General features: G+C 43.3%; 1 protein-coding gene across 1 annotated transcript in view; it reads right to left on the bottom strand.

Moving 5' to 3' along the window:
* Positions 1-15,690, bottom strand: part of atrnl1a (attractin-like 1a) — a 197,228-nt gene that overhangs the window by 68,792 nt on the left and 112,746 nt on the right. Inside the window, 1 exon segment of the mRNA XM_069144142.1 lies at positions 12,636-12,714. Within this exon segment, the coding sequence (XP_069000243.1) occupies positions 12,636-12,714 (79 nt within the window).

Genomic DNA, 15,690 nt, shown 5'->3' with positions numbered 1-15,690 from the left:
ACTTGAGTCATGGGAGTTTTTTTTTTTTTTTTTATCTACTTCACTACTAGTTCTGGTTTAAATAAGAGTCCAAAGTCTCCCTGCTCTCTATTAAAGCCCTCGGCGGAGTCTTTTTCCGCCATATTAAACCATTCACACATGTTCGATTAAGTACCATTAATTTGCCAAACTGCATTCCCACTTAAGCCATCAGAGGGTTTTTAAATCACGGCCAATTACCCCCGCCACCGCAGCGCTCTGCTTACATTACTGAGCCGATCAGTCAGACGGAGAGAGGCCTCGTCCCGTCGCAGCCAGACGGGAGAGGAAGCGACGGCTGATCCGGCCGGTCCCAAACACAGTTAAAGTAAGTGCAGGTACTTTTTTTTTTTTTGAGGGGCATTGCACCTGATGGTTTCTAGATTTGATATTAAAGTGGGAGTCGGCAGATGTTTTTGCGTCCTAATTAATAAGTTTCTATAGATTTTTCCACCCGTTGCCTCATCGGAGCTCGCTGCAATTTACATGCTCAGTCAATCAGTATGAACCTGTTTACCCACACATACCAAGCCCGATCAATACATCTGTGTTCGTCCCCAAAGAGGGCGATCTGCTTCCCAGCGAGGTGACATCAGCCCATAAACAAACAAACAAACAAAGCAGTAATGAAGTCAGTGAATTTGAGCACATATCCACATCATTAGGGTGATGAATCCATTGTTAAAGTAAAGTCATGAGGCCCCACGTAAAAGATAAACAGCGTACATGAGGAAACAAGTGTGAAGCATCGGCTCGCTTCAAATCACATATCAGGGAGGGAATCATGAAATAATCTGAAAATGAATCTTTAATGACGTGTTGTTTTTCGTCAACATACGTTCACTCGTCATACATTTAAGCAATATTAAAAACAGTAAGTGTAATTTTTAAGCGACTTATGCGAGAAGTTATCAACTAAATGAAACGTGTAATCAAAATGTTTTCACATTGTGGCGCGATTTGACCTCAAAATAGAAAACTTGTTTCGTTAGTGGGATCTCCGTTTCCGCGGCAACACACGGGTTACGACAACCCGGAAAAAACATCAGTCGCGCCAGAAGGCTCTTACGCAATGTTTACCACCTCCAGGATGGAGGCCGACCCTTAGCAACGACCCTAGCAACAGAGAGGATTTCTAGTCCGTTTTATTGCTTCCTAGAGATCAAACTGAATAAATGCAGAACATAGAAACACTAAACTGCTCAGCTAGCTCAGTCTGGGTGGAACTAAGATATCCGCTGAAAAAAAGATATTCATAGACTCGTATATTAGCACCGCGTCGTGTGTTAAAAGCCGGTCCAGCTAGCCGCCGCTAGGCTTTTAAGTGCGTAGCTACCTGTGGTGTTACGGTACGGGACCAAAACAAAAAGACCCGATTTCACCAAATGGGTCATTTAATAGACCCAGAACAAGTAAAAACAACATTATATTACACACTATATGAAATTCTATTTCTCCTCAGTCGTCGCACCGGCCTCCAAACTGATAATCATAAAAACGACATCACCAACACTCAGACTGAGTTCAGCTCATTAGCGCTCACAGAAAACCTGCAAGGACAAACGCAGTGCCTCGCTTCATGTGACGACTGTCTGCACGAACATCCACTCACGGAGAAATGGTGCAACTCAAAGCTGAACCCGGCGAACCGACATGTACATCAGGTATCTCCACCGGGCGTCACGGAGCTACGCGTTAACACGTGCTGCCGGAGGATAATTAAAGATGTCGACGTCGGGACGGTGAGTCAGCAGCAGCTCCGGCTCACCGTCTCGGTCGGATTATAACTTTCTCCGACGTATTCAAGGGAAGAAGCGGGGGAAAAAACAAACGCCATGTCAACAAGCTGAATCATAAACCATCTTAAATATTTTACATTTCCTATGTCATAATCCATTTTAATTAAAAAAAAAAAATTCTTAATTTTGAGGGATTAAAGTTGAGACCACAACTTTCCCTCCTTCATATAACACTTAGTGAAACACTTCACACAGACTGTGTGCTGTTATGCAAAACTGCTCTCTCCGTGGACTCACCTCATTATTGTTTCGTGTGTGTGTGTGTGTGTGTGTGTGTGTGTGTGTGTGTGTGTGTGTGTGTGTGTACAGTCTCATTTTAATCCCCACAAGCAATTTGGCTGCCGCTCGCTCTTAAAAACAGGAGAGCTCCCCGATATCCAGCCTGATATTTACTCAGGTATATATATATATATATATATATATATATATATATGTAATGAAGTCGGGTTCAGCTGAGAATCACTTTTAATCTGCCTCCCCCCTCGTCCTCCCCAAATAATCAACATCGCCGTGGCGACACACGAGCTCCACTCGGCTTCCGGGATGAGTTTGTAGCGCGAGCGGCTAATTGGACTGAGATTGTTCTGCTCTCCAGGAATCATGTGCACGTTGGCTTTGTTACAGGGAGACGCCTTTCTAAAGTTCGTTAGGTTTTAAATACGTTGACGGAGAACCAGACAGTTAAAGGGCGGCTGGTTTACTGGAGATACGTTGAACCGTGCAGTGAATTAAAAATGAAGCAGATCTTCGAAAAACAGTAGTGAAAAAAAGAAAATCTATATTTTTCATCGCTAACTCTGCTTCTTTGTAGATTTTTGTAATTAACATTTTCTCTTCAAACTTTGTGTTTGAGTCACTAAAGTTTACACGACTGAACTGATGAAAGACAAACAATAAAAACAAAAACAAAATTACATGTCTTTATGTAAAATGCCTACATTCAAAGACCCGTGCTGCATTTAAAGAATCGCTCTGAGCTCGTATATTCCCCACGTCTCTCTCCATATTAAATCAGATGATCAGAACCGGCAGCCGTGGCTGAAATTGTATGAATTTGGGAACATCTGGGAAGAAGCCTCAAATTATAAACGTCCTGAGAGGAAATTGTGAAGCCGCAGAAGAAAATTGTGAGTATTTACTTTTAGCATCAACTTCTGGGTATGACGCTAAATAATGATTTTAATCTTCAAGGTTCATCTTCATCTGATTAAAATAAAAACGGGTGTTTTAACCGTGCGATCTACTACGTTGCCGATGTGTTACGACGGTATAGATTTACAATTAATACTACTGAGATTTGGCCGCAGACTGACTCACAAAAACATTTGAACTTTCGATCTTTAGTGTGATAAAATTCAGGCACTTCAAAACTTACAGTATCTGAACGTGAGGAACCGTCGGCGGTCAATCTACGATCATTTTAAAAATCCTAATCTCGAAATTAGGAGGACAAATTTCAAAGCTTTCATTCAAACTTCTTCTGCCGAAGCACCAGCGTGTGTGTGTGTGTGTGTGTGTGTGTGTGTGTGTGTGTGTGTGTGTGAGTGTGTGTGTGTGTGTGTGTACCCAGTTTATGGAAAGCTTCTTAGAGCTGGATTAGGATCATCATTGTCCACTGGTTTATGATACAACAAGGATTATGTGAGTACAAAGATATGTTTAGCAACGCGGCCCGGAGCTCCCACTCCCACACCGGCTCCGAGCTCACAGCTTTTTAAGCTTTTGGATCGATTTTCCACTCACAGAGCGTCACGTCCGCTACGACGACACAATAACGATGCGAGTTTTGCACGAGAGGCTGAGCGATGATCCGCGGTGGGACAGGTGGCGTTCAGGTTTATCCGGGCGACGTATTTAAAGGTCGGTGGAGAGAGTTGAATGTCGGAAAAAAAGCTCGATGCTGACTTGAGTCACGAGACGAGAAGTGCGTCAAAACCAAAACTTTAAACCTTTCCTGAACCACGAGCACCAAAGCTTTCAGGATGGTTTCACTGAGAGGAACACCCACTTCCCTTCTACAGGAACACCCTGACCACAGTTACACAGAGTAATACCTGAGAAACTGCTCAGTACATCCAGTTTCAGCACTTAGCAGCTAGAGGATGTTTTCTTCCAGTCCAGGGATTGAACCAGAAAACCTTCCCGTCACGTCGCCGCTGCCTATATTTTTATTGTTGTTTTTGTATTTGGTAGAAAAATAAGCACAGCGGCGCAAATGATTTGGGTCAATTTCTATTTGGGCGCAAATGGTACGTAGCCAAAAATCCTGGGGGTGTGACACTTTCACCAACAGTAAACATTACATTATTCCAAACTATTTAAAATGCAGAATAAATATTATTCAAATTTATAGAAGTCCGTAGCTCAGTATGAGGACCCAAATTCGCCGAGTGGATATCTGAGTCCGACCGCGCTCCAGAGAGGATCGTATCCAGTCGCTGCATCCTAATGGGAGAAGAGTTAGAGACGCCGACAACCAATCAGCATTGACCACCGTGTGGGCCGAAAGTCATCGAGCAGTAAACAACTGAGAGCCTCCTCCGATGTGAGCGGAGTGAAACGCGATGTCAGGAAATTACCACTGCAGAGTTATGCTTTTTTTTTTTTTTAATTGGAGCTTCAGCTGTAGTCCGCCATCGTAGGAAGTAGCTTTGACTTCAACGCCATGACACTAAGCCAGCTCTACTGGTTGCTGATTGGTCCGCCCTTCAGGGAGGCGGAGCAAACCTTAATGAGAACTGTTTCCAGACTATAATCACGATAAAGACCGAAGTTGTGACCAACAAGGGGGCGTGGCCGAGCTAATGAGTCAACCCAGTATCACGGCACAGCGTGAAATAGACACGCTCGTCCACTACAGCAAAACGTGAGATAGCTACTCTTGGCGATGTCGAGGCGTGACAGTTACACGTTTTGCTGCAGTCGACCTGCGTATCTATTCACACGCTTTGTAGGCGTGAAACTACAAAGCGTGTATATGTTATGTTGTCAAACTGTCAAACTAAGTCTACAAAACCCCAAAAAAGATCCAGGAGTCGAATCACTGGTTGAAGCTGGAGGTATTTATAGAAGCTGGACCACCCACTCTCACCTTCAGTCCACAAAGCCCACCGCGAGCAGATTTCTAGGATAGCAGCAGAAACAAAAGACACCAAAAAAAACAACAACAACAAAAAGGCAGAAGGAGGTTTTGGTTGAGGGCCGTGAAAATGGAGAAGAGTTATATTATTACAGACGGCTGGCCTGCGGCGCTTTCCGCTTAAAAAAATCCTAAATGGAACAGACAGACAAACACGACCGTATAAAACCATCTCAACCACCATATGGCTCCAGGGAGATGTCCTTGCTGTGTCCCTCAACCCCCCCCCCCCTCCCCCCCACACACACACACACCACCACCACCTCCCCCCCCCGCCTCTCTTCTTTCTCTTCCCCCACCACCGGACCACCTCCTGTCTCTCATTTCGGTGAACCTGGCCCGCACTGATAGCAGCGACGCATCATTAATATTTACCTGCTTCAAATGATCAACGAGAGGGTGAACACAACGTGAGCACGACGGGAGAACTCCTGCCGAACCCGACTGACCGTTTCTACGACGGTGACTGAATACGTTTGCATCGACGGTCTGTTTTTTTAAGGAGCGATATCCAGTGAGCAGAAGATCAGGGTTCGACAATTTTGTCGGTTTTACACATGGACTGTTTATAAAATTGAATATAAAAGTGTTCGTAGCTTCCAGGTCTGTAAAATGGTTCCGATCCAGAAGTGTCTTAAGCTGCAATACCAGCGAGTGCCACTAGAGGTCGGCTCCAAAAAGCCTCCAGCTCCATAGACTCCCATTCAACTTCTCTCATCAAATCCAAAGTGAATAAAATGTGTCCATCAGTTATCTCGGTGTTGTTAGCTAAAGTCACTCCTTCTTATTAGTTTTCTGGAGGTCCATCTGAAAATAATCCCTCATTCATTAGAAAAGAAGATTCAAGAAGACCTGTTTTTGGGGGCGTGTCTGTTTGATTGACAGGCCTGTGGTGCAAAGTTTGATCCAAAATCTGATGTTTTCTCAGCTCCAGTTTCAGGTCCGCGGTGAAATCGCAAAAGTTCACGTACACGTGGTCACGAGAAAAAAACAGATGTTGGTCGAGCAACATGACAGAATACTTCACATCAGGTATAGTTTGCTCCTGCTGCGCGCACATCACTGTTCACGCGTAACAGGAACAGTCTTAGAACTGTTTTTTTGTTCTTTTTTATCATCCCTTGTCAACTACACACTATTACATATGTATGTGTGTGTATGTGTGTGTGTGCGTGTGTGTGTGTGTGTGTGTGTGTGTGTGTGTGTGCGTGTGTGTGTGTGTGTGTTCTGGTCTCGTCTGTTTGATTTGTTTAAACAGCGGTCATCCACACACACCCAGCCATGCTTGGCCACATTAAACCTCTTCTACTAATCTGCCACCTCGATGACTGCCAGCTAAATAATAGAACACACTAACACACACACACACACACACACACACACACACACACACACACACACACGGAGAAACGCACACAACCGCACACATATACACAAGTGATTTGGCATTCAGTGGTCCAGACAGGCTAATCTGGCCAACTGCAGATTGGAGAGTGTGCCAGCCAAGGATTGAGCAATCGGAGCATAACATCACCTCTGCCGAGCGGCGGGAACCTGAAGGAAGACTTTTATTAAACCTAAGAGAAGAAAAAAAGGAGAGAAGGAAAAAGAAAAACCTCCATTTTTAAAGAAAAAACCTCCCGAAGCAGTTTAAACACGCTTTATTGAAAAATGAAGTTGGCTTTTATGTATTTCACATCTTACCCTCCTAATAAACGACTTCTGGCTCGACGGCTTCACATTATCTGACACAATCTTGTCTATAACTTAAAAACCTTTTACTCATCATTTCGCCCACTGAAAACTGGACGGGAAGACATCGGGAAACCATTCACACCGTCGCAATTAGTCCACGAGCCGCGCAGCGCTGGAAAAAAAAAGTCCTAAATAAACAAAACAGCCTTCAAACTTAAATTTTAATCAAACTCTCTTCATTATGCAGAAGATTCTCAACCCTGTAATTTTCAGCGGAGGATTTCTGAGTGTAATTCCTTAATGAGTGCGTGGAGGGGGAGGGAGGGAGGGGGGTGACACAATACGTTAATTGCATCATGCGAGAGGAGTACAAACATCTAATTTAAGGAAATTAATGTGAGAGGGTGGGGGGGAGTCGCTGGAAGAGCAGAGGAGGTCAGGAGGGAACACACACACACACACACACACACACACACACACACACACACACACACACACACACACATCAGTGTAATCTGTCTTCACAACATGCTGCGCGGCAAAGTAGTGAAAAGTCTTGTGGACGACATATCAGCGAGAAGTCTGACAACATCTGTCCGAGTCGTGAATCAGAAAAAAAAGAAAAAGAAACTCCAGCAGACGGAGATAAATAATCAAACTGGGAAAAACAAAGTTTAATGTTGTAGACAGACAGATGGACGGGCAGGAGAGGTTTTACTGTGCTCATCACGGAGGCAGCGAGAGACAACAACATGGGAGATTGTATTTGAAATATTACCAAATATTAATCATATTTTGTATTGCAAATTTGTTTTTTGTTTTTTTTACTTCCAGAACCAGGAAGAGCCCCCCCCTCCCAATCCCAAAAAAACAACAACAAATAAACAAACCAGCTCCTCCCACTTCACGACGTCTGACCACAATTAACCACAGACGGCGTTAAACAATCCAGATTTTTGAATCCGGCTCCTCGACATCAGGCTGAATCTTCACAGTGTGGCAGAGTCGGCGCTACCATACAAATATTCACAGATTTATAAAAGCGGCTGTTTTTTGCCCTCACAAGGCCAAACAGACGTTTTTAATTCGTTGTTTAATTGGATTCAAAGTAGAAGAAAAGAAGACGATGAAAAACGGAGGAGGGGGGAAGAAGGGGACGAGGGGGACGAGGGGGGACCTCAATCTCGTCTTTCTGGCTCGTTTCTCTTTCTAGGTTTTCATTTGTCTTTTGACTTATTTATCCAGTTGAGAGGCAATATTAGCTGTGGTGGATTTCACACACACACACACACACACACACACACACACACACACACACACACACACACACACTTCAGAGCAGCAGCCCTATCAGGGCGAACCGGAGACGTCTCAGCCCGTCTCTGCGCATCAGCATTAGAATTTCAAAGTAGCTTTTGATTGTTTGATCTCGTATCCAAAAAAATGATTGTTGGTAGTAGAATTTTTATTTTTTGCTGTTTTTAATACAAAAAAAAAAATACAAAAAAAAAATCAATTAACATAAAGCTGCGGTTTCTATTAATATCCAGCTTCCTCTGTAGTCTCGTGGCTGGTTGTGATCCATAATTAACAGTGAAGAGATCCCATTTTCACCTTCTGCCGCGGCTCCCCGGAGAGCCGAACAGCTGATGCTCCACAGGAACAACTAGAAACACACGGACCTGCTGGTTTTTGTTGTTGTTTTTTTTTTCCGATTATAACGACCTGACAGAATTGACACTTAAATATATTTCTATATTTCGCCTCAGCACGCAGATTTTGTTTTTATTTGAAGTCCTGATAAGCCCCCGATGACTTGAACAGGTAGATCGTCTAAACTGAGACCGACCACCTGTCGACGTGACGCTGCATCGATACTTTTAAAAACTGAAATGTCAAAACTAGCAGCCTTTTACTTTGAAAACTGTCTTCCTGTGTCATCGTGTGCGGTCTTTAAATATGTGCAGCTGAGTGTGAAAACAACATCTCTCACAAAGTTAAAGAGCTACAGAAGTATATATAAAAAACAAAAACATAAAGTGGCATAAAGTCTGCAGAAGCATCATCACTGGTCAAATCCAGAGGAACACTTATACATCAAAATACTAACTAAAATATTCAGCTATAGTTCTCAGTCCATTGCAATATATTGACTGTTTGAACTCATAAACTGATCAGTAATCAGATCTTAAAGCGACAATATTTATGCGCTGGATCAACTGAGGGTTTCTCCCCAGAGGACCCCGACAGCAGAAGTTTGTTTTTTGAAGTTTTGAAGGTCGTTGAAGTCACAACTTTGATTGTCCTCCCGGGCAGCATTTACTATCTGCTTGTTCAGTTTGTGCTGAACCATAAACACTATTTGCAAATTAAAGGTCCCATATTTTACACAAACGCTGCAGTTCTGAAGATATTCTTTGTGGTTTTAGGAACCAAAAACGATCTCAGTATAGTTTTACATTTCTTCTCTGAAGATTTTCTCCAGAGCTCCATCAGAAACAGGTTGTTTTGTGTTTCTTAAAGGCTCACTGATATCATCGACCCTCTCTTCTGATTGGCTGATAATTCCCTGAGTGACCCGCCCCCCCCCCGACCGACCACAGTTCTCTTTGCTGACAAAAAATGTTTTTTTCTGCATAAAAGGTTGGACAGTGGGCCGTGCTGCGGGTTAGTGTGACGTAAACCCGACTTTGTGACACCACAAACTTACAGGAAGTCCAAATGGCACAGTTTTGGCACCATTACAGTATTTATAGCACCTAGACCTGCTTTAGAGTAAAAAAAATATACAATATGGGACCTTTAAGGCTGCCAACATGCGAGGTCAAAGGTATTTTAGTTTCGATAGCTCCTGCCATCCCAGCCACCAGTGAGGCCCTGTGTTGTGGTGACGCGTATGTTTAAAGCACAAAGAAACAAGATATACAGAAAGAATAAAACAAGTTGTTTATAAAAAAAAATTGGTTATGATTAAATGAAGATGTTTCGATGTTTATGTCAGTTTCCAGAAACAGAAGCTACAACTTGAACTCACATCAAGTTCATTGTTATAAAGCTCGTTCATTCAGGAGCAAAGGTCACCATTTAAATAAAAACATCTCCAGCCGACGGGATCAGAGCTGGACGCTGGGACGCTCTCACCGGCCTCATCGACAGAAGCACCGCAGCTTCCAGCACACGCTTTTCACTGCTGACATTTTTTAGGGTTACTAATCCAGAAGGAGCGTCCTGTAACGTACCTACTGACTGGTGAGATTAAAAAAAATGAACATTTCTGAAAATGTCACGTCTCCCTCTGAGGTTGGCTGAGCACCATTACTCAGCAAAAAAATCTGGGAGACGATTTCTCTTTATTTCTTATTTTCGGTCGCAGCTGAAGTGAAAGATCACATTTTGAGGGATTTCCATTTTGCGTCCTCGGCGCGCAGACGAGATGAATTAATTATGCCGCGACTTCATTTCAAATATGAGATCGAGATTTCTCCTGCAAAAGCACACGTGAAGCACCGATCTTCATTTATTAGATCCTCTGTTTCTTTAAGGGAAGAGATGTCTTCAGGCCCCGAGGAAGAATGAACCAACGACAAGAGAAGCTGGAGAAATAGCAGGAAGTGTGTGTGTGTGTGTGTGTGTGTGTGTGTGTGTGTGTGTGTGTAAACAAACCAACAGTGCAGTAAATGCAGCATTGCGGCTCTGCTGTGATACGAGAGAGCGGCTCTCATAAATAATGTAGCTGAGTGTCGACCGACGAGCAGCACAACGAGGAGTCGGGGCTCGAACAAACAGAGGGTCACACACACATCGCAGAGCAGGTATCAATCACACACACACACACACACACACACACACACACACACACACACACACACACACACACACACACACACACACACACACACACACAAACCTGTGTGCACAAACACTAGCTGCAGAGAGGAAATACAACATGATGTTTATATAAGGCTGCATATTTTTCAGTTTTGATTTCTCAGCACATCTTGAAATATTAAAGACAGATGCTTCGTTTAAAACCTGAACCGACAGATTCATTTTTTTGGACCGTTTCCAGACGTGAGTACGTAACCGACATGCTATCGAGCCGATGTTGCGGATGTTGTCGAATGTCTTATTTACACATGGAGCTGATGCGAAGCGGCATTAGCATTCATCCTGAGCGGCGTCTCCGGACACCTGATGAACTCCGGCTCAATATTCACCCTCGTTTTAGGTCTAATTCGCTCCATTCAGTCTCTGAGTACAATAACAGCGTGTTCACCAGGTGACTCACACATCTGGATCTCAGAGAATAAACCAAAAACAGGAAGTTATGCTCTTTAAAACAGACTCACCAGAGTCAGGTGAGTATTAGTGCTTTAAAAGGTGCTTTAAAAAAAACATTTAACGACTGTTTTGTAGCTGTAACATCACACATTACATTCATTTTGATATTATTGTTTTGTTTTGATCTGTTTTCCATTATTTTTATGTAGTTGTAGTATCTTTGTGAATTCTAAATAAGCACGCTGTTTGTTTGGTTTTCCATCTTCCTGCATTGTATTTGTCATCTTTGTCAATTTTGTTTTCAAATTTGTGCAAAAGATAAAAGAACACAAACAAAACCCTATTAAAACGATAATAATTCATCTGGTCATTTCAACTGATTAAAACTGCACAAAATTTGTAAAAAAAAAAACTCATGAAATATGATTTATAGTGCAAGCACATCTTAGAACGACTATAACTCATAATTTCTCTTCACTTTTGTTCTTATTTTCTTCTGTCACAGTTTTTCAAGACGTCTTCATCACAAGATCCTAATTTACAACAAACTAATCAGTCAAAAAAACTGTCAAACAAAAAGCAACAAGTTTTACATTTGCAGTGATTCTGTGGACTCTCTACGTGATTGAGTATTTCTTTGTTTCTGCTAAGCGCCGCGTCACCGTGACAACCACAACTTCCCTCCGTGAGCTCAGAAAAGTTTACACCACTTTAAGCAGGTGACAAATCAGCCTAATTGAAGCCGATTCTTTTTTTGTTTTTTAAGCGCCATAAAAGTAACATAACGTGTCGTCATCGTTTAAAATAAATAATGAAAAGTTAATTTGCACATGAAAGCAGCAGGATTTTTTTTTTTTTAATTTTTTTCCTGCATAATGACAGGAACAGCAGTGGCAGGGAGAGGGGGATGTGGGATAGGGGGCACACGAGAAGAAAACCAAGAAGAGTATTTAAGCAGAATAGTTCCCTGTTGGTTACACCAATAACAACAGAGTATTATCATAGCAGCTAACAACCAACGCTGATTCCTCCCTGATGACTCGGCACAAAACGCTGAGAGTAAGAGCAGAGCGAAGACAGACGGAGACCAAACAACATGTCAAACACTGGAGCCGGTCAATGGATGAGGGCTGTTTACTGTGTGTGTGTGTGTGTGTGTGTGTGTGTGTGTGTGTGTGTGTGTGTGTGTAGGAGGGTCAGGAGTATAAATATGAAATGATGCGGCATCTGTTGGAGGCTTTAAGTGATATATCACTCCATTCCACTTCGTTTAGCATCACTTCGTCTGAGTTAATTGGTTTGTGAGGAGCACTAATTAAGGGGAATGGCCTTGTTTATCGTCACGGCGACGCTCGTTACGAAGAAGAGCGATCTCCTTCTTCTTTCTTTTTTTTTTTTTCCCTCCTTTTTCAGGACTTGTGACATTTACCCACCCTTCACAACTTGTGGGTGGGGGAGGGGTGGTGGGGTGAAGCGCGCGCGCACACACACACACACACACACACACACACACACACACACACGCGCGCACACACACACACACACACACACACACACACACACACACACTCCACGTGTACCATATGCAAATGTTTGCTTATATAAATACAACACTGACACGCATGAAAATGCATATTTATACACACAGAAGACGCCGATGACGCCGCAACGATGATGATGATGATGATGATGATGTGTCCTACCTCTCTGCGTCGGGAGGCCCAGCAGGTCTGTTTGACTTTCCAAACGACGGCAGCAACCAGCAACAGCGACAGGAAACAGCTGGAGGAGAGAGAGGACGGGGGGGGGGGCAGGATCAATCAATCAATCAGAAATCAAGGATTCATAAGTAGCGCATGAAAAATGAGAAAGCACTTCAGTAATCACTCATTTCTCTGAATGTACTTAAGTGGAAAAATTAGGTGCGTTTATATCGATATTCTGCAAGAAAGAGTTAAAAAATATCGTCATGTCGGATATTAACAGAAAACATCAGTATGAAACATCCCAACTGTTAATGAATGAGTTTCACGTCTCTGACACGAAGATTTGTGGTTGCGTTGCTGTAATCTCTGAAAGGTTTGGAGCTCATCATCTCTGACGTGTGTGAAGCTTCAAAGCAACACTCAGCTGGAAATCAGCAATGAGCCTGAAGGGACGGTTTGTTTTTAGCGATGGTGTCAGACATATGTCTGTAAATATACATTTTATACAAGAAGACTGCAGTACAGGTACTTAAATGTAAGAAATAATGATGCTCACCACTTCTAGACATATTCATATTATTGATTTTGCGTGTATGTTGTAAAATCGAACGATACGGCATCACAACGAGCAGCAGAGGAAGCCAGTGTTGTAAAAAAAAACACGTTAATAACACATTTTCATGTTTGTTTGTTTTTTCAGTCGTCCTTTTCAAAATTCTTCTCAGTCATTATGCAATTATTGGGCAATTTCTACACATTATATGCGTCAAGTTTGTGTGTGTGTGCAAATTACAGAACAATTCAAATAGCATGTATTTCCTGCTTGATGCAGTCTTTGTAGTTTCTTCACAGAAAAGAAAAAAAGTCTCCACACAACCACGATACAATCACACAGCAGCATCTTCACACTCATTTTCTGCCCTCCAGCTCCGTTTTTTTTTTTTCCTGAAGGGCGAAAGACGACAAAGGCCGGAAGAATTCCTGAGAAATCTGTGGCGAGATACAGAAACCGCAGCGACCGAAGGCAGCTGGAGGGTTTTTAGAACAGCAAAGGTCAACGAGAGGTCAACGATGCTCTCTAACAGAGAACAAGGTCTCCTGTGCGCACACACACACACACACACACACACACACACACACACACACACACACACACACACACTGGGTTTTAAAAGTTCAATGTCTGGAGGGCAAAGTTATCTGGTCAAACACAAAGCTCCTCTCTCAAACCCTGAACTTCTGACAAGAGCTCAAAACAAGCGCGCCCAAACACTTAACAACAGGAAGTCCCTGAGAATCTGCTGAGGACAGCAGCTCCGGAAAACAATCCTCCTCTTCATCTGTGTGTGTGTGTGTGTGTGTGTGTGTGTGTGTGTGTGTGTGTGTGTGTGTGTGTGTGTGTGTGTAGATGACAGCAGTGTAAAAGGCTGCTGGTCCCGTAATGAGCGTGACATTTCGACTGCAGCCTCGACCTCCTCGTTTCCATCGTCGACCTCTCGGCCGCATTCGAGACTCGTCACGACCAGGAAATCCCCCCCCGACAACCCTCCCTCCCTCCACACCTCCCTCCACACCTCCCTCCACACCTCCCTCCACCCTCCCCCGGTGATGAGGACAAGATGCTCGGTTGCATGCAGCAGGATGAGAAACCGTCTGGGTTTTCGAGATTCCTGCCGCCGATTCTTTCAAGATGATAAAAAGCTTTTCTTGTCCAACATGTTGTTTATTTGTGAGATAGAAACAAACATGGTTACAAGTTCATCACACTGGTTGGGAGAAATAGTTCTACCTATCAGAAAAGAGCACAGCCAAAGTATCACGGCAAAGCGTGAAATGGACACGCCTGTCCGCTACAGCAAAACGTGACACGGCCACACTTTAACCACGTTTTTTCCCCCCGAACATGTGTTTTTTGTTCCCCTGTAAATCATGTGGATGAAAGCATGAAGTAGGTTTCATTTTCGTCCACTCCAGGAAAACGTGTAACTGTCACAGCTAGACGTCGTCAAGCGTGGCTATCTCACGTGTTTTCCGTAGTGGATGAAAATGAAAGTTACTGCGTGCTTTTCAACCACGTGACTGACAGGAAGATTATACTATCAGCAAAAAACACGTGTTTGGGGTTCGGGAGACAAAACGTGGTCAAAGCGTGACTATCTCACGTTTTGCTGTAGCGGGCAGGCGTGTCTATTTCACGCTTTGCCGTGATACTGGGTTGAAATAGCCAGTATCAAGGTATCGCTCCATTTTTTCATACAGTAAATTTGATTTCAATAAATTGAAAGGACTTGTGTTATTATTGTTGAACATGGGATAGTTTTTTTTTTAAGTATCAGTATGCCATATTGATACTTTAACGTCAAAGTCGCCTCATTGATAGCCTCAAAACTGCAGTAATAAGCACACTCTGTCGTTGAGGACATCTGGCTGTAACAGAGCTCATGAAATCAAATTACTGCTGCCTGATGTTCATGTTTCTATTTATCCATCTTTTTTTATTGTTTCCCGTCATCTGTTAGAAAACACTTTGCAAGCTCTGTATTTCACAACCTGCAATGCAAACAAACATTATGATGAAATATTCATTTCAGAAATCTGTCCACCGTTTCGTGCTGTGAAAGATCTTCAGACACCAGCTCTGCCACCAGACCTCTGTCACACCGACGACTCCCCGAACAATTAAAGACAAACTCTCCTGCAATGATTTTTCCATCCTCTAAATTAAAAAAAAAAGTAAAAAATTAAAGAATAAACCTCCACTGACTGGGACTCAAATCCAATCAGGCACCCAAGATTCCCTCGTTCAATCTGTTCTACCTCGGCGCCCCATTAATGGGCCGCAGGGCCGGAGCTTAACCATCCAACCAACGGAGCGCGGTGGCTAATTGTCGCTATTACAGAGGCATTAGGGAGGGAGGGGGGAGGAAAGGGGAGTAGGTAGGGAACTGGGGAGGGGGGGTTGTCCTGTGGGTTTGTTAACACTCCACTGAGCCTCCTGATAGGTCGAGGTTTTAAGACCGCTCAGCCACAGCTAAGAGCAATCGAACTGATT

This window comes from Embiotoca jacksoni, unplaced genomic scaffold (genome assembly GCF_022577435.1).
Source record: "Embiotoca jacksoni isolate LCO1_2020_lvr unplaced genomic scaffold, fEmbJac1.0.p SCAF_12, whole genome shotgun sequence".
In the NCBI taxonomy this organism is placed as follows: domain Eukaryota; kingdom Metazoa; phylum Chordata; class Actinopteri; family Embiotocidae; genus Embiotoca; species Embiotoca jacksoni.
Note: the sequence above shows the minus strand (reverse complement) of the source record. Positions and strands in the feature narration are given on the sequence as shown.